We start from the raw sequence: 24,926 nt of genomic DNA, 5'->3' as shown, positions 1-24,926 counted from the left end.
TTGCTCATTTTTCATAATGATTTCATCGCCTTTCTCCGTAATTGGTCGTCATTACGAGGAACGTCTTTGGCAGGGAAATTCACAGAACGAAAGCGACAGGACAATTTCTGGGTCGTTTCGCCCAACACTGCATCTTGACTATGAATTTTTTCCGAGTCGGGTCGGCATCCCTGTCTTTAGCGTAATAAAATTGTAAAATATTGCATATTTTTGCAGAATTTTTTCTAATTTTACAGGCGCTCGCTCATTAGTTAGAATAGAGGTACCCTAGACATTTTGGCGCACTTACTACAGCTAGAACTCGGCTTACAAATGGAACTGACCCAGCGCAAGTCATACCACCGATGGTATGTGACATCAAAACAAGCCAGCTGGCTAGAAAGGCGGACAAGCGACCTTTTGCAAAATAGGACACCAAATGTTACAAACCCTACTACGTATAACGGAATGAATGATGGTGTTTTTTTCCTTTTAAACGAACACGTTTTGACAAAAAGCAATTTAGTGTTCGTTTGGCTTAATCCAAATACACTTCCGCGAGAGCCAATATACTTCAAACGGTCAGGCTGTTTGACTGTACAAAGTGTCCAAATTACCCAGCTCGTATTGCTATTACGATGCGTGCCTCCGATTAAAGGGCCATGACCTCGCGAATATCGTCACAGACAATAATGGACCACATTTTACGTATTATTACCATCTATTACGTCATACTATGATCACTCGGCAATGCCGATCGTTTACTTAGATGAAGAACCAATCAAGCTTCAGCGCCACGGTCGTAGGATACAAGCAACGATATTACGCGTCCGCGAGCGAATCTAGTTAGTATTAAATTGCAGTACGTGTCTACTAATTTCCTAATCAACTTAGCTAACAACAAGCAGAAGCTGATGAAATGGGAATAATTGTAGAATGACGGTAAGTTTCTATTTATCAATCAAAACTAAACGGGTTTAGTCGTACTTGGATTGCCGGATATCGTACCATATTCATCATACTGTACGTACGTGGCAAAGAACGTCGATATAATCGGATTAGAAGAATAAAGTGAAGCGAGTAGATAAACGAGATGATAGCTACTAGATACGAACTCAAGCTATGTGCTAACCAAGTACGTTTGTATGAATGCTCATTGTAAGTATCTGTACAGCAAATATCGACGCTGACTTTAAATGGCTCTGATGAAGAACCGAGTGTTAATATTCTGATGGGTGTGGTTGGTAATAACGATGACGTTTTTTTTGTTCTTCGCTGGTGTTGCAGTGCTGCCTGCCTAATTGCGATGGTCGATTGTATAAATCGAAGCCAGCCTTCGAATGCAGCGTTGTGGTGCGATGTGCCACGGCGTCTACGAATTTTCGTAAGACTGTTTGGGATTTGGGAAATTCGGGTGGACAGACAAACCACTTTAGTTGTCACTTTCCAAACGAATCTGCGTATCCAGATCCCATGTCCTGCATCCCCAGAAGGAACTAAGTCAACAGTTTGAGTTAGCCAGAGAAAAAGAAATTACGTATCGTCGCGACATAGCTGCCAGGACTTGGTGGCGCAGAGATTCATCAGCCGTTTCGGAAAAAGGGACCTTCGTCAAAAAATAAGACAGGAAAAAAGAATAAAAACTATATTTCGACGTTCATGAATGTAAATACGCTTCAGAACTGACGTAATATGTAGAAATCGACAAAGACTCGAGCCGCACGTAAATATACGAATTCATAAGATTGGGTAGGACTCCGGAGGAGTTTATAGTTCATGTTCTTGAAGTGCAATATAAAATGATTCAGGATGCTTATCGAATACGTTAAGGGTACGTAATTAGGGAAAGAACATCAATTGATGAACCTGTGAATCGTTGCTACTTGGAGTTTTTTTTTAAATGCTATTTGTACGTGGCGTTTCGTAGTAATAAGCTATCTACTTAGCCCTGCTGCAAGTTTATTGTATTAAATACGGAAACAATTTTGCCTCATTGACGAGAAGGTCCTGTGTATCTCGACCTACAGTAGCTACATAGATAAGCACCAATTCAAAAGGACTCTTTTAAGCATTTACAAACAAAAAGTTTTTACATCGAATTTGCTTGATGCTTTAAACAAAATGCCCTATTTCGCGCCATCGCCCAAACAGTGAGGGCAAAATCATATCGGTCGTTATCAAAAAACAATCATTCGAAAGTTAGAATGATTTGAAAACGGTTTTTTGCATGATTTTAGGAAGCTACAATAGTGAACGCTAGTTGCATTTGGTACGTAGCTCATAGGGGATGCCTCAACAAAGACGAAAAATTACACTTTTTTTATTTGTACCTGTGAGAATTGACATCGAAACTTACATTAACTTTCATTCAAAACACATGATCGAGGCAGTGGTTTTTACCTACAATTGACGGCGGAGTCAACTTTCTACAAAAAGATCCTACACTTAGCTATATCGAGCGCCTGCTTAGGGTAACATTATACTGTACGTGTGTGACGCCATAGATCGCTAATATATGCGTGGCGTCATAGATTTAGGACAAGCATCCTTTGAGCTCGTTTATTTGGTCAGAGGAAGATGTTTGTCTAAAACAGACGCCTAATCATCTTTGACAGACACCTTCTCCGTTAGTGTCTGGAATATACGCTAATGGCTGCGATACGTTCGAAGACTAAACGCGTATCACTGAAGACGATGCCTAAGACACGTACAAGGTACATGATAATACTTTGAGGTCAAATAGAAATTTCACCTAATAATAATAATTGCTCCGAGATAACGTGCTTTCAAGACGTGTAAAAAGCATTGTCGTATATGCCGATATAAGACTCATGCACAACCCGTTCCCATTCGATTTATGAATGGCCAAGAAACATGCGGTTCCTACAAGGCACAAACGTACATTGTAGTAACGTTGAAATTGTTAAAATCGAGTGTGTTGTGGCACCACTCTAACGATTCATGCTTCCAATATTTTGACCTGGATTAAGTTAAAGGGCTACGCAAGGAATAGCTGATGCGAATTTAGTAAACCTGTATCAAGGATCGGTATTATCTGTACGATGTTTTTGTCGTAATAGATTGAACTTCTAAATATGAAATTATTTCTCTTCAGCCATATTCTCTACATCCGTATTTTCAAAACTGTGAAGCTAGCTGTATAACCCCAGACTTAAAATATGTTATCAGTGCAGAAATCGGTAACGTTAGAGCGGTCATTGCTTGAAACACAGAGCCCCTTAACCTTGGAGAAGGCTGTTCAAACTCGGTCAGCTTGGCACGTGCCTTCAATTTGGCCTTTGCTCGCCCTTAAGTCGCTACCTCCTCCAGAATAGCCATAAGAGCAATAATGCTTACCTGCTCTCATGCCAAACAACCTTTTTGTAGTCTATGGGTCAAAGTTGAGCCCCTTTTTGGGAAACAAACTTCAGCTTGTCTCAGTTAGTGCACATTGAAAAAATAATGTGCACTGAACATTAAACCCATGTGTTATCGCGCGTGTTATCGAGTACTCTCCCATGCACAGGTACCCTTTGAAAATTTTCCAGAACTTGTTATATAACTAGTTTATGTTATTGTAGCGAACCGTTAGTAAAAATAATAAATCTAAGCGCAGAAGGGTGATGACATTATACAAATATTTTTGCTGAGCCGGAGAATAATTTCATTCCTGATAGGCAGCCACGATCCGCAAGTGTATGGTAACGATGAAACTTGCATGTGACGCTCATGGAAATCTATAATAAACCAGGGTTCATGTAGATAGGAAGCTCCGTACGAGGTGGTCCGACGTTACGAAACTGCTGGGTCGATCTGCAGGCACAATCTGGGAAACTACTTACCAGGTCGCAATTATCAATATGATTCTGCTAAGAATTCGCGCGTTGTAAGTATTGAAAAAAATGAATGCGGTCAACCCAGTTCAGTAAACGGCTTTTCCTGCGGTCCAAGGCAGTTTGTACAGGAAGGATGTTGGGGTTGTAGATCTACGTAGCCAAGGGGACGAAGGCGGTAAAATATGGGCTCGATGAGAATTTTGTAGTTTAGTATTTAGTAAGCTCCAATCGCCCCAAGGAAGCCCAGGAACGGTTAAAGGACTCGCGCATATTCGAGTATGTGAACAAGACTCGAGAGAACAGTAGCTCAGGGGCATTGCGGTTTCCAGTTAAGGAACTTACGGGTGTAGGCTGGAGATCAGCAACCGAAAAGCAGAGAGATATCCCAGAGGCAAGTAAATTGGGAGACCACAAAACGGCGTTCAAAATTGCGGATATATGAGCTTAGACGTTGCGTCTTTGGTCCCGCGAAGTCAGTAAAAGACTGTGTTCGATTTGGCTGTCAAATTGAAAGCAGTAGCTGTTTCGGAATTCATACAAGAAGTGGTCATAAGCGGAATGGAGTATTGTATATGGGGACTCGTTATGCGTAAACAATTCTTAGAAAAAGCAGTTAACATAATGGATCGGTATCTACGTTCAGAGTTTACCGAAAAATAGTAAATTTTAAGACTGTTAGGTGCCTTGAGTAGTAGGTTCTTTGCTTTGGGTTCTTTTCGGTATTTTTACAGTAAAAGAACTTTTACTGATAAAGTGAGTTAGAGTCTCAAATCATTAGGTCACCCAGATCTCAAAATTTTGCGAGGCTAGTAGCTGCAAATGGCCGTTCAAAGGCTTTTCTAGATAAAGACACGATATCGCTTTGTGTTTTAGACCAGAGAGCACTAGGCGAAATGGTTTTTGTCGTTTGCGCAGTGCGAATTAATTTCACGTTTGATTGAACTCTTCAACAACCGAACTGGTTCGTAGGTACTGAGATCTTGCTGAAGTTGGAAATCATGCGGGTTATCGGTTAGACCGTACTACGCGCGGCTATGGTAATCAACGGGAGACTTCAGAGATTGGGACCGCTGTTTCTGGAAGTAGATAGGGGATCGCATTATACTGAGTGAGTACGGCAAATGCTTAAAGCAAAGGGAGTGCAGCAGCAGCAGCGGCCGCCCCCGTCGGAGGTAAACCGAAGTATGGCGGCGTTCGTGTTGGGCGCACACAAACAACTTGCTAATGAAATCGTTAATCGAAAGCGTCCAAGCCCTTTCTGTAATTGTCATGTTACGGGGTGAGGTTAGAAAGGCAGGTTTTGTGCGAGGAGCCAGCTGCTCCGTAGTCGTCCTCATCGACAGAGGTATGCGATGAGTTTAGATCTTTCTTGTAAGAGACAGTTAAGAGTAATTGGAAATGTACCTAGTTAAATGAAGCAGGGGACCTCACTGTGTCACGATATCCTCATTGATGAACTGTAGCGTGTCAGGCTGTCTGTTGATGCACAGAAAACGCTCTCAGCTTAGCTCTACAGCTGCTAAACGTTGTGCCTGTTTTAGCTACTTGTTAAATGTTTTTGGATTCGCAGGAATAGACGGGGGAAGGAGAAGGCGGATTAATTAGGTTTCATCGAGAAAGCTGAACGCCCTTTAAGGTGTCGGAAAGATCGGATAATTGGCAGATGATTAGGCAGATTTTTTTTAAATAAACTGGTAAAATGCTGGAACTATCAGCCTATTTAATTTTGATCGCTGGAGGTTCCCAGTAAGCCGAAAGTTAAACTGCAAAAAATTGTAAATAAACTTATTATTGGTTCCGATGAGAATGTGGCTGAAATGTTCTACATTACACAACCTCAGGTGAGGTTATCTACGGGCGCCATATTATCAAAATTTAAAGATCGGGGATTACGTTATAGGAAACAAAATCTATTGAGGAATAATCATCCTTACTAATTATTACGAACTGGCACAATACATATCAAATATTAGTTGTATTATCAAAAAGTGCACAAGGTAGATACAGCTCCACCGAAATACAAGAGCAGCATTGTGTACCAATTAATGTCCATATTTCTCATTAAAATACGGATAAGTGGGCTTACATACAGAACACTGGGATTCTACGAAATGGGTATTTCGTATTGCTTTTGTTAATATAATTTTATTGCATATTTATTAGAACCCGATCTCCTCATCCGGACAGCGCATTTCTACGTGTCATAGGAATTAATAGCTCATTGTTTTATATATATTTGCTGTTTCCTCGATGACGCTAAATCACCATGACTTTTTTATTCTAGTACTCCGCTGTTGGTACAGTATAGCTCATACAACTGTTATTAATGCGGGTGCAGCTTGTACGATCACTTTTAGTGGCCACTGTGGCCAGAGCGTAGATTCGTTCGTAGAGCTAGCTTCTGTTCGTTCCTTGTATGTAAGCCATTGCCCTGGAGAGCTCATCACGCGCAGCTCAGAGGTCGCGCAAACATTGGCTCTCAGCCGATAACGAGCAGCCGGCTGGTCGGCTGGCGGGTCACGACGATATGGGTAAGACGTACGCAGAGGGACGCTAAAGGGATCTAAGATCTTGGGAAAAGAAGGAAAAGATAGGATCCCATGTCGGCTGCGGACTTGATGGACGCGGTTGCTGGGACGGGCGAGCATGGATGAGCTTGGGGGAGGACAGGCGGAAGCGCTCCCTTGTCAGATTCCTATACGCAGTGAAGCAAAGCCTCAGTAAGCTTCCCTAACCCATGATACGCTACCACCGTTCTGCCCTTCCTCCCACCCAACTCTTCTTCTGCCTTACGAACTTTCTCATAGGCTTTGTTGGAGCTCCAGCTCTGTTAATGATTCACGAGCGACCGCCAACGAGGTCACTGAAGGAGAGTTAGGAATACTTCGAGCACCGAAAGGTTGGAATAGAAAGAAAAGATCCCCTGCGAAACCGGTGCTTGAGCTACGATAAACGGCGCATAATTTTGTAGTATTGAACCTTTGGTGTGTTGAAATAAACTTTATAGGTACACACGTCCATGCGTAGCACACTTCTTACACAAGTCTGTATGGGGCGAATCTGGCAATACCGATACCAGCTTTAAGACCCCACTGCCTATAGAGGTAAGAACTATTTTATCGTCACGGTATTACACAACAGTTAAACACTATTAATATGTTGATATCGATACAGGATAACAATGCTACCTTGTACATCTTAGACATAGGCAAATCGTACGAATCAGGTCGTAATCTAAGGTGTGCTGTATTGTGGTAAAATCACGTTCGCCACTACTACCGTATTGCGGTTCACTGAACACAGCTTCGACTAACCGAAGCGCCGCTGTGGTTCGTTCGTACCTGTCGCTTGGTCGGTCGGCGACAGTGAAGGTTGGGACACAACAAACGAGAATAAGAATATGCCACGCGCGCTACCAATGTTAGTCGTCCAACTCTCAGCTGAAGGGACGACAGGAGGAGATAGAAAGGGGAGGTCTCGCGCAACTGAGAAAGGACGAGAAGACAGAAAATAGCGGAACATCGAGCGGCAAAGCCCACGACCTCACATGAAGCTTTTCAAAGGAGTCAGTAGCAGCAGTGCCGATCGTTGGCAGCGAGCAAAAAGTTGTTCGCCCTGAGGCCACCGCGACGGGGCCATGAGGCATGCAAGAAGCAGGCTGGAGGGCGTGCGACCAATCTTATTCTATTCCCCTAACTAGTTCAAGTACCTGCATGGGTGCTGTATCTATATGTCCGTTTTCTGTTCGGTCTTGCCCGTTGATTGCTTCACCCCAATACAGCCCAACTCAGCTCCAATATAACCTTACTGATATTGCGGCTGAAATGAGCAGGTCGCCTAGCGTCGGGCGTTCCTTATGGTTGTACGTAGCGAAAGCGGCAGACGGCAAACCGAGGTTGAGACCAGCGCTCCCCACTACTCTTCCTATGCTAGAATGAATTGCAGTTAGTTTTACTCCGCTTTTAACCGAACTTCTCAGCAGTCGCTGCCGGAAGCCTGATCGAAGGCGGGCAATGTCTGTCTGACCTGATTGGATCGAACGGAACGCCAAGAGTTTCGCCGACCTATACCCCTCGGCGCTATTCTACTCGTGACCTGGCAGAATTCAACACGACGCGAAGCAGACTTGGGCAGGCAGGCAGACAGGTAGCAATACCAGCAAAGGTACACAAAGCCTCTAACTAAGAAAAGGAACAACAGAAGCAAACTGTATATAGTAAGGGGAAGATGTTTTCACCTTCTTGCCCCCAATGAATGACAGTCTTTTTTTGTCAGTAAAGAAAATTGATCTTGCCCGCCCTAATGAGCAACGTATGGGCATTTTGAATTTGATCAAACAAACCTTATTAATAAAAAGAAAGTTGAATTTCTGAAATGCCAGACAGCATATCGTTATATGGGTATATTAGGGACAAACAAGAGCCACAGGCCAACAACGTTTTTCACGTTCCTTGTTGGTCACTGCTAAAAACTTGATAGTTCCTTTAACACCACTGAGCGACAACAATGACGTTGACAAGGGTGTTTAATCAGGCAACAAAGAGAAAACATTGTACATAATAGGTATTATCTTCAGATCGATGCGAATCACCTAACAGTCTGTATTTTTCGACCGGTTGGCGCTGACTTGATCCTAATAATATTACAACAGGTAAATTAGCTAAACCGAGAAAAATTCCGTTTAGTGGACGTCGAGCCACAAGGGTTACATCAAAGCAAACATCAGTCTAAAGCTTGTATGTAAAACCTTGTTCTGATGATCGTCATAAGTCAGTCATCAGTGAGGTCAAACGAGTTGGGCGTGGTAAAGCCGACTCGTGTAGGATGCAGCGACGACATAGAGGTTTTCACATTTACCCGCAGCAAGCCTATTGTACAATACGATTCAGTCATGCGCCGTCTTGAACGTCTGAAACATATCCACCAGGAAAATCTCACAGTTTCAACATGCCCGATTGTATGAGAAATCTATTCGCCTAACACCTTGTTGATGTAATGTTGAAGTTGCTGTATCCACCTCACGAAACAGACAAAAATATTAATAATATATAACGAAACACTGACCTATCGAAAGAGGTGAACAAAAAAGACCTTTGTTACATGCTTCATAACAGACTCCAAACTTCCATAGAGAATACACCATTCAAATTTTGCCGCGTTTGAATGATAGTTTGTTGAACAAAAATCAACGTGCGCACCAATTTTCAGTTGTCCAAGATTTTCGATCTTTACTGAAACCGGTAGTTTGGCCGGTTACCGCTACAGTATTGCTATACACAAACATGTTTATGTTCTAGGCAGCACCGAACAGAGCTATAAAGCGAATTCTAAATAAGAGTTAATCGTCATACGATTGATCAGCATGCGATCCTAAGAAGGCTAGAATCGATACATAGTCGAGTACCCGATTCATAGGCACTGAGGCTAAGTTTGTCGCTGTAGTCAGCTCAAATCAAGCTGAGTTGACGTCTCACGTTGATTCACTTAAAACAGCAAGTTTAAGGATAAGTTAACTGTTGACCTGACATTACGCTGAGAGAATCTCTGTATTACTTAGATGAAAAATCGTCAATAAGTATTTTCCGATCTTTAGGGCGTTCTGCCTTTACCTTGTTTAGTAAACGAAGTAAAGAAAGCTTTCGAATTTACTTTATAATCGATGAGTGCGCATAGCTGTCTCTCTATCAATTATGTCGTAGCCCCATTTGAATTAACAGCCTGGCAGTAGCTCACGGAGAACGAAGTTACTCAGTTGGTTGAAACCTGCGATTGCTATGCCCCAGCCGATGTTGACAGACGGAATCCCACTGGATGGTACGTGTTGAGTTTGAAATGGCGCGGGCATGTTTTTTCAATAGTGAAATATCTCTTTTTGTGTGAAATGATCACACACCATTCGGAATCAGCGCATGTAATTTTTTTCATTTTTACTCCTTTCCTCAATTTCCATCTAATACTTCTTGAATCAGTATTAGATGGAAATTCAGTTTTTAGCTTCGAGTTGTATAATTGGCGCAATTTATAAGTTTGTTTCTGTTTGCTCTAGTCTCTATAATATTGTTAAGATCCACGCAAATGATGAACAATGTGTTATGGTGGAACTCTCACGTTATCCATGTACCTAAAAACGTGTACGTAGTGCGAGTATTGCGCGTTTTCGTAGTTTTTTCTGCTCAAAACCAAGTTGAATTTGTCGTGGACAGTGATCAACTTGGTACATTAGTCAGGCGATCATATATATATATATATATATATATATAGAAGTGGTGCCAACTTACTCTGTCAGGACATAACATTTACCAAGAGGGCAAATCGTGGACCGTTACCACCCCCGTTTACACGTACCGATGCAAAAGTTCTACTTTATCAATGTTGCTGAACTAAGCTTTTAGGAGACGTTCCGTGGGTACGGTAAGAAAAGGCAGTGTCATGAACTGCTACGACTCTAGAGGAGGAAATAAATCAGTTGATTTACGTCTCGTCTAAGTAGGTATGACACACTAGGCAATAGTTGTCGCTGCTTATTACATAATGATCTATAAACGTGGCTAAGCGAAATACGTAAATCCGAAGAGAAACTAAGTGCTATTTAAGATCGTTCACATTCAGTCAGGGAGAAGTATGAGCATACATGGTACATGGTAGGTGCACCTATGCTATTATAAATGTATTCGATTATAAGGTGCAATTACTAAAGGTGCGTGGAAAGTAACGAGTAAGTAATCGAAAACCGACTCATTTCAATTTGCTCTATTTCAACTATTTAGGTATAGATATTTGTATTTGATTGCAAATGAGTATTTACAAAAAAAAAAACTCTGAATATTTCAGCTGTGTCCCCGCCGCAGTCGGCTCCAAATACTTCATCAGGTAGGACGTGCTGCCCTTCTGTTATATATATTTATATGCATTAATTTATCGTGCAATTTCTTTCAGATTGCATGTGACAATTAACAGCGTTAGCATCGTACATCCGAGAAGCCAGCAATTGGCCTTTACAATATCTGAGTTGGTATCTATGCAGATAAGCAACATTAAAGTTAAATCTGTACGTAATATCAGATGCCGAGCTCGAACGGGAGTGGGAAATTTTGGGCGTCCTCGGTCCGTTGGCAGCAAGCAAAAGGTCTGCCGCTCTCATGCTGGTCATAAATTTTATGCCCAGGTGAGTATACCGTAGGTAAGGCGTTTTTCTCAATAATAAAATATTTTTGTGTGCGCAGCTAACGTTCCATCGACATTTCGTAATGAAATTATGATTTAAGAATTCTTATTTAAAACATTTCTTCTTCTTCTTCTTCTTCCAGACTATATTTTCACCGTAATCAAGGAAATAACCACTATTTAAGAAAAAAAACCAATATGGGTTTTCCTTAAATTGTTTCGATTTTCATGGCTTTCCGTCAACCGGTTCCCAGGGTTCATGAAGAAAATCCAATTTCTATATTATGACCAGTGAAACTAGATTTTTAGACAAAATAAGCTCTTTATTTGGCGTCTAATTTTTTTGGATTGTATTTCTACGCAGGATAGTGCACTCCTGCACAGCCATGTTACGGGCCTTTATTCCAATGGTTAACAAGTGTCAACTGGATGAAACACCGCGACAGTTTTTTGTGAAAGAACAAAGCCACTTGACTGCCTTACGACTCCTAAACGATCTCAGAAAGTAGGCATTTCCTCTGTTACAGAAAAAATTTCTTAGACCTTGATTCCGATGATGTTACTAACTGAAGTTATGATGAATACGGTGACTGTAGTAATAAAAATATAATTCGGAAATTTTCTAATACTAATAGGCTTAAGCTGGATTGTCGATCGTTGGATAAATCGCTAGAGAACTTGATGGCTTTGCAAGAGTATGTCACAATCGATGCTCCCATCACCGCAAAAGAGGTGAGGATCTCTTTGTTTTGGAAAAATTATTTAAGAATTCATAATATTTTAGTGGTACTGAATCTCCAAATAGACCGTCTCGTCGATTTCTTCCGAAGGCCTTCCGAAGTTCAGTTTAAAATAACGAACATTTCCATGATGATTGGCCACTGACTGCTCCTAGGAAACCTCAGGGCCTGTTTACGTCATCGTATTACGATCGAGCATTAGATGCGCAAAGACGTATGTTGTTTAACTTAACCTTTCATGCCATTTTTCTTCTGTAGGCTGTATGCGGGCATGTTGTTCGGCTGTCATTCTGTGTAGCAGAGTTGCAGGAATGGCTTTCGCGTTTAGCAAATGAGATTCCCATCGACTGGGAAGCCGTAACTAGCCACACATTGAGTTGTTTCCGTAATGAAATACAAAACGGCTTTCCCTACCGGGCACAAAGTAGCCCTTCGTCCGATCCCTCAGAACTAATAGTTCGATTGACTGATTTTCAAATCACCAGGCTTATTGGTACGTACTTAATTATATGACCGTTCTGTCTTATCTTAATGATGATGCTGATAGTTGATGAGAGGGAAAAATAATTATGTTTCCTTTTTCATTTATGGCTGTGATCGCGTTCTGGACATATGTTCCAGTATATTAGTTAGTTAATCGTAATAAAACGTGTGCCGTGTCCTAAAAGCGGCGTAAGGACTAGTTGTAACCGTATAACAAGGAAGTGATGCTTTTCAATAGATTTTACAGCAAATGTTGTTTGTTCATAATGTAAGGTGCGGGAGGATTCGGGATGACTCAGAAAGCCACCATTGGCGATATCGAAATTATCATAAAGTTTGTTCCAGCTAGCAAGGTTAGTGTGGACATATGAATATTCTACCAATTCGAAAATTAAATTCAACCGTTCTGGAGGCTTAATGGTTCATTTTTGTGGTAAAAAAGACGATCTTTTTCATTTATTCTACCAAAGGTAGGCGTTCCAAGGTTTGCCTGCATCGACAAAGTAGTAGCATGTGTAGTGAACCATCCATGCTTGGTCAACATCTTTGCATGTTTTGCTGTACAAGACGCCTTCGTTACGTGTATGGAGTACGTGCGCGGCGTAGACCTTCATAAGGTGCTCAAGGTTTCAAAAGTGTTTCCTCGTGATGTTTTGCAATTAGTGGCCGCTCAGCTAGGACTTGCCATTCAGCATCTACATTTCAAAGGTTTTATTCATCGTGATGTTAAGGTGTGCGCAGTGTTTTTACATTGAAGCTTTCTAAGATATTTCTCAATAAGTATGAAATTCTGCTACTACTGCGTGATTCGTGCGTTCAGTGAGCTGGCTAATGTTTAGTTGTCGTGAAACATTGTCTATTTATTTACTAGCCTTCAAACGCAGTAATTATGCCTGATTGCCGAGTTAAACTGATCGATTTCGACACTGCTAAGCTATGCGAAGGCCGATACGTAAGCCTGACTGCCTATTGGCGTAATACTGCTCGCGAAATTGGAGATAGGGAGCATGCCGGAACGTTACACTTTTACGCACCTGAGGCAGTTAAAAAGGAACCGTACGGGAGGGCCATAGATTGGTACGTATCTCTTCGAGTCGTGCGTGTGTGATCGTCAAACGTCTTATCCGTAGATCTAAGGGTGTGCGGAAATTCAGACTCGGGACTTGATTTAGGTGCCAAATTGGCAATAATATAGTCTGGAAATAACGGCTATTTTTCCGCATACCTAGTTTCGTACACCTGGTTATTAAAATTGAGTCCCAAGTTCTATATAACTCTAACTATATATGGATAAAGTTCTAACTTCCACAGGCCGATGTCACGGCGTCAATGCAAAAATGCGTAGTTATTTTTCTGGTAACATTTGGTCCACTAGGTGGGCTCTCGGAGTGACCGTGTTCCAGCTGGCAAACGGATGGATACCCTTTCGTAAGACGAGAGTGGTTCGTCAGCTCCGAGACAAGATTTGTCAGGGTCTGCTGAAATGGAACCCTGTAGCTCATCTGCTACCGGAAGACAAGGCCCTTATATCAAGCCTTCTTCACCGCAACCCACAGGGTACCGCTCTTTCGGCCAGCAAGCATCCATCATAGGTGATGTGGGTGATACGTGCTTTCATTGCCACAATTTGCAGTAAAACCAATTGCTAGAAAAAACATCGGAAAAGCGTTATCAGGATTAGTCGGTTTAATGTTGATTGCTAGCTCGCAAAATCTATCTGCACAGTAGATCAGTAGCATGAATGGACAAATCCTAGATAGCGAAATGCATCGTTTGAAAGTACTGCGAAAACCTAGTAAACTATACCTAAAAAATTCTCTTCGACCTATCGAAACGATCTTTGACGAAACGGCCCTGCATATTGCAGCCCGCCTGTGCAGCCGAAACTACGCTGATTTTCAAAGTCACGTTTCATTCAAGGGTATCAACTGGCAACACTTAGAAAGAGGTGATCTCAGAATCGACTTCCCAACTGTGAAAAAGTGTATGGCACCTTCGAAAGATTATTTAGGCCAGTACTCGCCAGTCACCTCACCCGAGGCAGAAAAAAGGAAACAAAAATTGTTTAGCGTTGAAGTTTTCAAGGTTAGTAACATTTATAAAATAAATGTTACTAAATTATAAAATAATTTTATAATTTTATTTATTTTTTTATATATTTAATAATTTTATAATCCAATTTAGTTTATACAATAGCAATATTAGCTTTAACCTTTCTGAAAATGTCTAGGAGATTTTCACCCTACGCACTACAGGCTTCGAACTTATCTTACAGGATTGGCACCGCGATTAGCTTTTTTGAAATGTGATCTGCTTTTAATAAAAATAGCATACGTTCTAATCACGTGGAAGGAAAAGCCCGCGTGGATCCGCTAGGTGAAACTTAGCAATAAAAAGTACGCTTGCGTAATCTTATAGGAGGTGAAAGAGCATTATAAGCTGTATACCTTCACAACGAGACGCTTCCAGGAGTGCATTCAAAAGCATAGAGCTGGTATAGTCGTCGAAGCAGAAGACCTCTTCGAAGAGCCCGAACTTCTCACAAGCCCTTCTCTTCAGCTTGCGACCTCTGCTGCTGAAACATGTCAGGTAATTTTCCCTTTCTTGTAAATTTGAAATGCTCGTCAAACCGATCAGTGTCCTGTCATAGACACAGCAAGAGAACTCAACCGATCCTCAACGAGTTATCGGAAAGAAGGTAGATCCCTAAGATTAAACCAGTAGCAACTCATTTTCTGTTTACAAATTGTAATTATCAATTAAGGAATTTGTTCTAATGAAGTATCTTTTCCTTACTTTACATGCGAAGGCCATTGATGTTCGCATAATATTATGTGGTAACAGTCCTTTACCTGAGGGGGCTGGCTTCAGCGTCATAAAAGAACCTTGCTTGTCAGGCGCCAAACTTGACATTGTTCATAACGTGACAGCAGGGTCACCCGCACAACAAGCCGGACTTCTTCGCAGTATGTACTCGCGTTATTATTTCAAAATAAAAAAAAAGGTACCATAGTTACCATAGTTTGCTGAACGATACACGCACTTAAAGCCGTTCCAATAAATATTCAAACTAGTATCATATATAATATATATATATTATATATAATTATATATATATTATATAAGTATAAATTTGAGTACAATATATCGTGTTTAGCCCGATCAAACTTTGTAAAATACTCGGGATTCTAGTGGGCTTTAAATTCGTCGCTTCGACCCCCCACATCTTCTAGGCGATATAATTTTAAAATGGAGAGAAGCGCGTTTATCCAACAACAATCGCGAACTACGCCTACAGATCTCATCGCTAGGAACTCTGCGAGCTATGAACTCAAGACGATTCAAGCGACTCTTATACAATTTACCAAGGCTTCAGGTCCAAAGTAAGTGCAAAACTCGTATTTCATTCAAATTTTTGCGATAAGAAAATATAGGAGTGGGGGGCTTGCGCAACTCTTTCGTCATCAAGCTGTGGGCGTTTGTATAGGTTTTATTTACGCGCGGAAACCAACGGTCTCACAGCGGGCTGCTTGCATACATAATGCCTTTTCATTTATGCATCATCCGTTGCAGGCGTTAAAACCAGTTTTCTGCATTTCAGTACGGTCTCTTAATCAGAACGTGGAAGGTAGTTCTTGCCCAAGCGATTTCGGAATTGTCGTTGGCGTAGCACGGTACTGGAGTTCAGCTCAGCCTCAAAACCAAGTTCTGGTAGTCATTCAAACAATGCGTGAAATGGACGCTCATCCCAGGGTAACTATTTTGAGCGATTTCATTATAGGTTATTACAGCGTCCTATGATGAGGATTCTACAACGCTATGAAACTTAGTAAAAATGCATTAGTATATCACTAATTACTTCAACCATGCTTCAGATTTTCCCTGGCGATGTAATCACAGAAATATCCTTGAAACCTGTTCCGGAAATAATTACGCCGGAAGTGCTAGATTACTTCCGAACTAAAAAGGATTTTCTTTTGGTAAGTTAATTTTCGGGTGATACATCTGTTGTTAAACGTTTTTGTACATATCAGCAATCCCGTAAATTGCAACCCTGCAATAAAGCGTCACCTTAAGGTGACACATTTGTCGATATTTAATAGAATAAAATTACACAGGCAAGAGAGGAGGGTTAGGCTTGCATGTACAAGCTTTTATATCTAAAAAAATATGTAAAAAACATATCGGAAAATCGTCAATAATATAGCAAACTAAATTACAATGTGGTGTTTTTTAACAGCTTCAGGTGGCACCAGTATCTGGTTTGCGGGTTTTGCGCGGCGGATATGGCTCCAGTGGCGCCGAAGAGGTCGAACGGCTTGAAGACGAACTCTTCAAGAAAATCAAAACGGCCGGGTATGGGACGAAACAATCGTCTTACTTATCGGATTTCAAACTGGAGGAGGCTAGTCGAGGCACTGCGCTTTAAAGCATCAGGTCATGGGGTTGCAAGTTAAGCCAAGAATATGATATAATAAGGATACAAAACTATGCCGGTAGATTATAGTAGACGAACCGATTTTTTAACCATTTAATAAATATGGTACATATGCTATTCCGTGTTAGAAGTACATCTGTATTTTGAGTATTGGCGTTTTGCAGAAGTGAGGCAGCCGCGTTGCAGCTTTGTTGCCATTTTCGTATGACATGTGATTTTTGTTTTGAAAAAATTAGCTCGAGTGCATAGACAGGAGGAAGTACTTACGATATAGATACAATACCCTCAATCTTGTAACATAAGATCCCTAGCATCCGGCTGAACACATGACCAGGCATTATATAAAAACTACCTGCAATAAAGCCAGAATATTTGCGCTATATTTTAAAGCTCGTGCAGAACTTTTTACAGCCTTAGTAATACACATGTTGCATGTATGTTCATTAATGCGAATCGATTGTGCCTTGCTGAATGGCTGGGCTATCGTTACAATATGACAGGAACTAAAAGCATTTGGTTCTGGCCCATTGGTCCTCCCAAAGCAATCCCAACGGGTTTTAGACAGGTACTTAACGAAAAACGATGAAAAAACAATCAAGATATTCTTGTTGGAATAGAAAGTCATAGAAAGTCTAGAAAGTTATAGGTCAGTGTATCAAAAAGTTGTTGTTACCCCTTGTTAGCTGCCACGTTTTGGGTAGCGCGTGTCTCCACACACTCTTTGAAACCCCATAATATACAGAATTTTCAACGTAGAAAGTTTGTTGGAAATTGACAGTGAAATAGGTGGCTCACTGGTAAGGCACAATAAGTAAATTCGTACTAGTTGTAAAGCCAGTATGGCCGGTTTCGGGTTTTTTTTTTTCGGTGAGCGACAAGCTGGAACCTAAAGAACTATTTACGCAAACTTATCAAATACTACTTTAAGCGTTTGAGTTACTGCCATAATTACTGCATGCGCTTCGCCAGAGTGTCGGGAGAAAATAGTCTTCATGTGTCTTGCAGTTTTTTTCGATCGGGAGACTTGAGCTTCATGTACAGATGGTTTTTTGAAGATCCATACGGTCTCCTCTAGAGTTGACATCCATCAGTCTATCTACCGCAAATCTCAGTGTGTTACTAATATCAGTAAATTATCTGTTAAACAGCATAGTTTATATCGTGGTTTGTAGATGATGATATAACGCGATGATGATATAACGCGTGCAATATAGACAATACAGTTAGTGCAATATAGATTTAAGCCTGTCGTGTCGTTCAACATTTGAAATCTTGTTAGACCGCACACACGAATATATGTCCCCGTTGGTCTATAGAGCGGATGTCTCCCACCGCTAATATTTCCTTTAGAAGTATACGGTCAGAAATGCGGTAGAGATGATATCAAATAGAATTACAATCTATAGCTACTCCAAATATATTACAGGTAGAGAGTGCAACGGTATTGCTACAATTGAAGGGTGAGCTACTGTCGTGAACTCGTTACAAATTACACGTTTTGGGTTTGGACCCAGCTTCGTACTTGTCGGCGCGCCAGTAAGAATACCTAATAAATATAATTTTTTTTTAGTATTTTGTGTCGTGGCGTTTTTCTCAACAACATTCTGATGCTCGGTGGCACTGAACAATTTTGTCTTTGGCGTCTCACTTTGCTGGTAATCAACTACAATTGTCTCAGGAATCTTTGGCCTAATTACTCGCACATACATAATAAACAGGCGCCAAAATATTCAGGTCATATTAGTCTTTAGATTATTGTCCAAACTGATCGATATAAAATGTCTGTGGCATCCGCCCCTTATTGGATACATAATGAGGATCTTGTTGAAAATCAATAGCTTGTTGTATTTCGGAAAGAAATTTCGGATAATATCGCCAACACTTTTAGATGCCAAGTTGCTTAGGACTTCGATTCGCTCAACATGGGTCAGGATGCAGCCTGACGTCCCGCAGGAAACATGTTTCATCCCGTCGGTTTGAATCGTGACCCCTAGATAGGGTAAAATGTAGTAATTAAGGAGCTTGGATTTGTCGTGTTCTTAAGCGGAGCACCGCCCCTGTAGTAAATACTAACGTCCCCTGTAGTAAATACTAACGTGATTTCTTTCAACTTGACGTAAGACAAGATTTGAGAACCAGATAAAGGTCAAAATTGCAATGGCAAGATGAAAAAATAACACTTACGGTTTCCTACGCCTTGCTAAGCTGCTGCGAGTCCTCTATCTTTCACTACAGCGCTGAGTCACTTGATCCATAAGCTTGAAGCTCTTCAGAGACAAGTTCTTTTGGAAACTTAAATTTTCGTTTTGCAAAACATGACCACAAGGTTTGCGAGGCAGTCGATATTAAGTGATCAGCTATTACCTATAGTCTAAATAACCTATAGTATAGATAGCCTAATATCGATTTCGTGTACTAAAGGTGCACTTGTTCGTCCTTAAGGTCAAAAATATTCGTTAGCTTTCATGCTACTATCCTATAGGGAGTTGCTCTTAGTCAGTTTATTTTGCTGTAGTACTGACCAACCGGACAGGTTCATGGTGTAAGGTCCAGCGAGGTAACATGAAAACCTTAGTGGTAATATTCCTCAAGTCAAGGAGCCAATAACGTAAGTACAACTGAAGAAGATCACCTTCTAGACTGTAGCTTCAGACGTCCCTGCTCACGTTTCCCCGTATACTGTTGTGTCGATCAGTATTATTCGGTGCGGCTGATCTAGCGATCAGAAAATCAATACCACGATACAGATTTCTCGGTAGTATCATCTCCCATCAAGTCATTTCAATACTGCCATAGTACATGTAACCTATAGTAATTCAGTTATTTCACATAGATCTTGCAACAATTGCATTTTTGCTCATTGCGTAACGCTATTGTGCATGCACACGTTCGATCTGCATATAGTTCAATATATACCGGTACAGCCCTAATATGTAATTCGGGTTTAACTTCGTCAGGAAAATTTAGGTTAGAAGGTTACCTGCACAACTGAAACCGCTGCTGATCTGTAAATGCTGAGTATTCTACGGTCCAATATTGTTACACGAATGGCGACAAAGATCTTGCATGTAATAGAAGGCCTGTGCAGGTTCGCACAAAGGATATGAGTCCTACTCGAATGTCGATTACTTTTACGTATTGTGACATAATGGACGGATTATTTTTTCGTATTGGACAACGAAAAGGAGTTATGTTGGCGTATGAATAACTAACGTAATAGGTAAATATCTCGCACCATTTTGAATATGTTTGTTTGATTTTTCTACCTACGATAACCAAATTTCATCTCCGAACTTAACTCTATCCACCTTTTTTTAGTTAACCTCTACCAAATATAGGCTGAAAGCTGATTGTGGTCGAAACAGAAATCAAACTTGGGGCAAAACCTGTGAGAGTCGTTCATCCAAAAAAGCTCAGGTATTCCAGCGTTTCTTTTCAGATCGGCGATAAGCCAGTCAAAGGCAATTCCGTGAGCATACTCATGGTTTTATCATTCTTCACCATTTGTAGTATACGATTATTTATGAGGATATTCGTAAGATCTACAATTACGATATTTCCGTCAGCTGTTTTTATGGGTAGCTCAACATGGTTCCCGAGTGATGTTACTGTCCTCGATCTCTGCAAGGAGAAGATTACTTCGTACATTTTTTATGATGCAAGCTAGATGAGGAAACAGGTTAAGAGACTGGTGATTGAGTGTACTGCATTAAGCCAATATTAAAAAATGTATGTATTTCTTGAGAAAGAGCTCAAGGCGCTGAATAAACTACACCAAAGTTTCGAATACACCCTTCTCGAAACCTCTCGATGGAATCAACTATACAATGTTTCGAAAATAAATATCTTGTATATCCTCATTTTTTTTTATTACAGCTATCGATATTTGTTTGGAAGATATTTGCTACGTTGGAATTTCGGGCTTTTGGGTTTAGCTGAAACTTGCTACGGAAGCTCGGACAAACGAAAGCTTTTCCACGTATCTGTTATTTGGTAACGGAAACAAAATTTAAAAAACGGAGCAGTTACTGATTAAAGATTTATTTAAAGCCGTTATATAATAAAATGTAATGAGGCGTTATGATTTTGCAGAGTCTCTATAATATATTCAGTTTAGCGATGTTTTGCTTAAAGCATCTAATTAATGATTCATTATGTAAAATATTTTTTAAGAATAACTTGGAATATATATGATTTTTATTAAGTGAAATCGTTGCTGTCACCCTAATCGCTCAAGTAGATGAATCAACTTGAAAAGTTTACAAATAGGTATTACATGAATCTCTACATATTGTAGACATATTGAATGGCTTCTTTAAACGACTTAGTTAAAAGTGAATAGTATCGGCTCTTGGCTTTTATGTGTCCTTCATTTGTTTGTCAGCTTTGAGCAACCAGCCGTCTTATGTAAAACTTAACGCCCACACCGGAAGTACTATTCGAAACATAAAAAGCTTTCAATCCCGACAGTCTTAGCTTTTTTGTGCATACTTCTGCCAAGACAGACCATATAGAAATCTCACTTTACGTTTAACCTGTTGTATTATCTCAAAATAATACAGAATCACGTATACAAGAATGATTGGAGCACAAAAATGAACTAGTCGACGCGTGCGAGTACGTAACAGAAACTTTATTTTTCCTTTTACTAACTAATTAATTAACTTTAATAATCAACAGTTGAACGGAACCGTTGAACGGCGCAGCAAGCCTTCACAACAATGAATTGGCTTGCGGCTACTTAAAAGGCACAGGATAGGTTAAGTTGATCCAAAATTATACGCACCAGACAAGTATCACCAGTAAAAAGAAAATATTTTAAAAAGATGGGCTCTTATCCAGTATCAATCATAATCTGACACAGCAAATGGCAAAAAGAAATGCGGCGACCTTCTTCAGTAAACAAAAATGAACGAAGTTCCTTAACCCAGTCAAGATGCATCCTAATCAAACACCGTATTTTTTTTATCGAAAATCAGTTTGACTTGCCTTATTCCTACGGTAACGACTGCGTATGGACCCGAACGGATTTTGAATGTTTTTTTTTGATATGTTAATAAGAATCAGGCTGGTCACACACATATATAGTATGTTGAAACGAGGAACTAGAACGAAATCAGCAGTAGCATTTATCAGTTATATACCAAATATATGAATTGATGCTTATTGTACACCTAAATTTCTAATTTCTTCAACCTGATTTTAATCAAAAAAAAAAGGTAGGGAAACTTCCTGCCTATGAATTTCGGCTCTAGAACTAGTTTACAAGAGTTCCACTTAGTTTGAGGTACGTATCATCGAATTGACTGCTAGACCGATGGAAATCGTCAAGTTTCATCATTAAAATAATAAACTACATGATTTTTTGATTCAACTTATTACAGAATTGGCCTTCTTTGTAAACGCTAGAAGCGTTTTGTCGCCGATTTAATGTTTTTGCAAAAAAATTTATGTACAATTTGATGTGTATGCTGTACACGATATCAGCTACCTCCGGGGAAGACAGTATTAATGAAAATATAAGCGTAGATTACAACTTCCTTACGTTGTAAAATATAACGTTACTATGGGTAGCGGACGCTTTGGTAAAAAGAGTAGGTGCTATATAACAAATCATATCTGTTGCGGCTAGAGTTGTTCCGTTTTCTTTTTGTATTTCGGGAGAAGCGCACTCATGGAAAACACTAGCCTTACTCGGACTAAGTTGAAGTTCACCAATTCAAAATTCGCAATTGAAGGCAAAAAAATTTATTGCAGGGCGGATTTGTTGACATTTTATTGAACACATATATATATATATATATGTATATATAATTAAGGGTGTAGAAATACATAATAGGGTTTCAACACTCCGGTATGTATTTTTATACCTTTCAATTTTACTTTAAATTTTTATTAGTAAATAAGGGATCAAGAAGGTCTGGTTTTTGGCCATGTAGGAACTATAATCGATAATGCTGCGAACATAGGCCGGCAGGGAAATTTATCTTATGAAAGTTAAGCTACTACGATGAAGTGAAGCTATTGATCTTCAGTATCAATATTTTGTAACTTATGAAAAATCTTTTGGAATTGGGGCGTGAATACCACCGGACCCGGCACACTGGCGGGTGATCGTTATATAGAATTTTAATTTTGCAAGCCCGTTGTAGTGCAGTGACAATTTTGCATAAATGTCCATCCTTGGTGGCTACACATCCGCTTATGAATGCATGCTCATTTAAAAACGAACGTGTGGGTGATGCTCACTTAACGAAACCATACGCCACAAACGCCCGTTCAAAATCCTATGGTATCGCATGGCCGAGAATGAAATAAAAACTCTGAAATTTATCGACACTCTTAATGGCCGATCTTATGGGAAAAGAAACAACAAAAGATAATGCAGGGTAGTTGTGAATTATAATGATAATACTCGATAAATAATTTCTTTGGGATTAGAAAAAGTTCCTCCATTATCCAGTACCGTATCATTCCATTGAACGTACCAAAACTCATATAGGCATTTTCTCACATTTGCTTCTCAAAATAAAGTTAATTTTTGAGAAACTGAAATAGAAATTGAGGTTATGTTCTTCTTTCGGGGTTTTCCTTTTCTGGCAAGTATGATGGAGGCGCTTGTTTACGTGCTGGAATCTAAAAGTTAGTTGTTTGGCTTTCGTTTTAGAACCTGCTACTATTCGTAAAATACGAAACTTAAGAAATTGATGAATCTGGAATATAGCTTGCTTATCCCGCTAAATTGTGTTCCACGAAAAATCAAATAGGATGATTTCTCTGTAGGCTTTAGAGTCCGGGCACAGCTTGTTTATATTCATCAGGGCCACCCATCTTTACTTTTAAGGTTTAAAATGGTTTACTTGACGATTCCCAAAGTTAACAGAATATTCCGAAGCATCGCCTTTGGGAACTTTGAAGAACACGTATCGTATCACCGATAGAGCGAAGCGTTGTTTAACGAAACTTGATAATTGGGCCGTCTCGTCCCAAAGGTGAGCCCATCGTCTAACCGTGTGATTGCTCATTTCACCATAGGCTTACATATTAAAAAAGATGGTTTTAAAGGCTGACACTTCACGAAGTAAGTTTTCATGGCGAATGTTAAGAATGAATCACATTGTACTTCCAGGTTCAAACACCAGCGTTTACAGGTGAGGCCGCTCTGTGATTCACAAATCATAGCAGAGCATACACCGGCGTATTGCCCGTCTCTACATTGACTACGTAATAGATATTCCTTCTTTTACCCGCAATTTCTTTTAAGTAGAAGCTGTACGTCAAACTATATTGATGCAATGTAACGAGATGCAAGACAGCCGATGGTCTAACAAATGACGATATGATTAGCGTCCTATTATTACGTTATATGTATTAGTTACCTAAAGTTTAGTTTTTCTCAATTTCGAAAACGCACCTACCACAGTGGAAATTATATATTCTTTATATGGCTATTTTTTAGTGCCGAAATTGTATACGTTGCAAGTAAAAGGTTGAACTTTTTTTCAGGCACAAATGTATATGAGCGTGGAGGATATAGGTTATGATCGTGCGTACAACGTCCAAGCTCAAAAGCATCGTCGCATGGCCGTCGTAGTCGTTCGACTTAAGACCTCTGGGAATATTTCATTTACGGTTTTTGGAAGACAGAACAATACCTTCTATGATTGATGAACTAATGCAGCCCGAATAACTACATAAACAGTGTTTTATAGGTGTATTTCTCATCAGTCACATAAGGATATCTCTGGCTGGTCATTTGTACGATGCTGTACAGGGTGCGCCAAAAATTTGTTTATAGTTTCAAAAAAGTCTCTTAGCACTTAGCGGGAGATATACGATTATTATAATGACAACTAATTGAAATGCGCAACATATTTGTAACAAAGGCACCCAAACCCTAATTCCTATTGTAAGCCGTATTGTTAGTACACATTTGAAATTCAATATACAAATTTACAACGGGTATTTAGCTGCAGAGACGCAGAAACGCGCATGGCACATACTCAAAACGTAAAAGTGGGAACTAATTGTTGCTTGGTAGGGTATGGTGGTCAAACGCTGGTTAAGAGCGCTTTCAACATGCACCGTAGTACGCCCTGTAACATGCTTGTAGCAGAGTATTATACAAATCCTTGTCCATAACTCAAGTTTTTTATTGTAATAATTTGCTTTTTTGTTACTTTAAAAGATGTTAAACGAAGACCTTTCAATTGGGTAGAAGACTTCTTTCAAACTGTTAAGAGATTTAGATCTACCGACTAAGTTGTTGATTCTAACATATACTTA

General features: G+C 40.1%; 1 protein-coding gene and 1 non-coding gene across 3 annotated transcripts; both read left to right on the top strand.

Annotated features, from left to right (window-relative positions):
• Window positions 1-9,539: 9,539 nt before the first annotated feature.
• Window positions 9,540-10,946, top strand: LOC111265674 (uncharacterized). The gene is made up of 3 exons (XR_015313135.1): window positions 9,540-9,629; window positions 10,647-10,685; window positions 10,878-10,946. It is a non-coding gene; the product is annotated as an uncharacterized LOC111265674 (transcript).
• A 1,836-nt stretch (window positions 10,947-12,782) lies between these two features.
• On the top strand, window positions 12,783-17,019 carry LOC111265691 (uncharacterized). 2 transcript variants are annotated; one of them, XM_086970591.1, is made up of 9 exons: window positions 12,783-13,279; window positions 13,578-13,759; window positions 14,070-14,287; window positions 14,621-14,791; window positions 15,012-15,168; window positions 15,436-15,585; window positions 15,804-15,955; window positions 16,078-16,182; window positions 16,443-17,019. In XM_086970591.1, exons 1-9 carry the CDS (start codon window positions 13,092-13,094, stop codon window positions 16,629-16,631), a joined length of 1,512 nt encoding a protein of 503 aa, XP_086826717.1. In that variant the 5' UTR covers window positions 12,783-13,091; the 3' UTR covers window positions 16,632-17,019. The 2 variants fall into 2 exon arrangements, with proteins under 2 accessions (XP_086826717.1, XP_022698307.1); XM_022842572.2 differs by lacking the exon at window positions 12,783-13,279 and having other exon boundaries at window positions 13,601-13,794.
• Window positions 17,020-24,926: the final 7,907 nt, after the last annotated feature.

The sequence above is a fragment of the Varroa jacobsoni genome, unplaced genomic scaffold (assembly GCF_002532875.2).
Source record: "Varroa jacobsoni isolate VJ856 unplaced genomic scaffold, vjacob_1.0 scaffold_998, whole genome shotgun sequence".
Lineage (NCBI taxonomy): Eukaryota > Metazoa > Arthropoda > Arachnida > Mesostigmata > Varroidae > Varroa > Varroa jacobsoni.
Note: the sequence above shows the minus strand (reverse complement) of the source record. Positions and strands in the feature narration are given on the sequence as shown.

What these genes read in the sequence shown, in the direction of transcription:
- LOC111265691 (XM_086970591.1), top strand. Translation starts at nt 13,092, where the DNA reads ATGCCTGATTGCCGAGTTAAACTGATCGATTTCGACACTGCTAAGCTA. An exon ending in TTAGCGTTGAAGTTTTCAAG is followed by an intron (nt 14,288 to 14,620) that starts GTTAGTAACATT and finishes GTAATCTTATAG; the next exon opens with GAGGTGAAAGAGCATTATAA. An exon ending in CTAAAAAGGATTTTCTTTTG is followed by an intron (nt 16,183 to 16,442) that starts GTAAGTTAATTT and finishes GTTTTTTAACAG; the next exon opens with CTTCAGGTGGCACCAGTATC.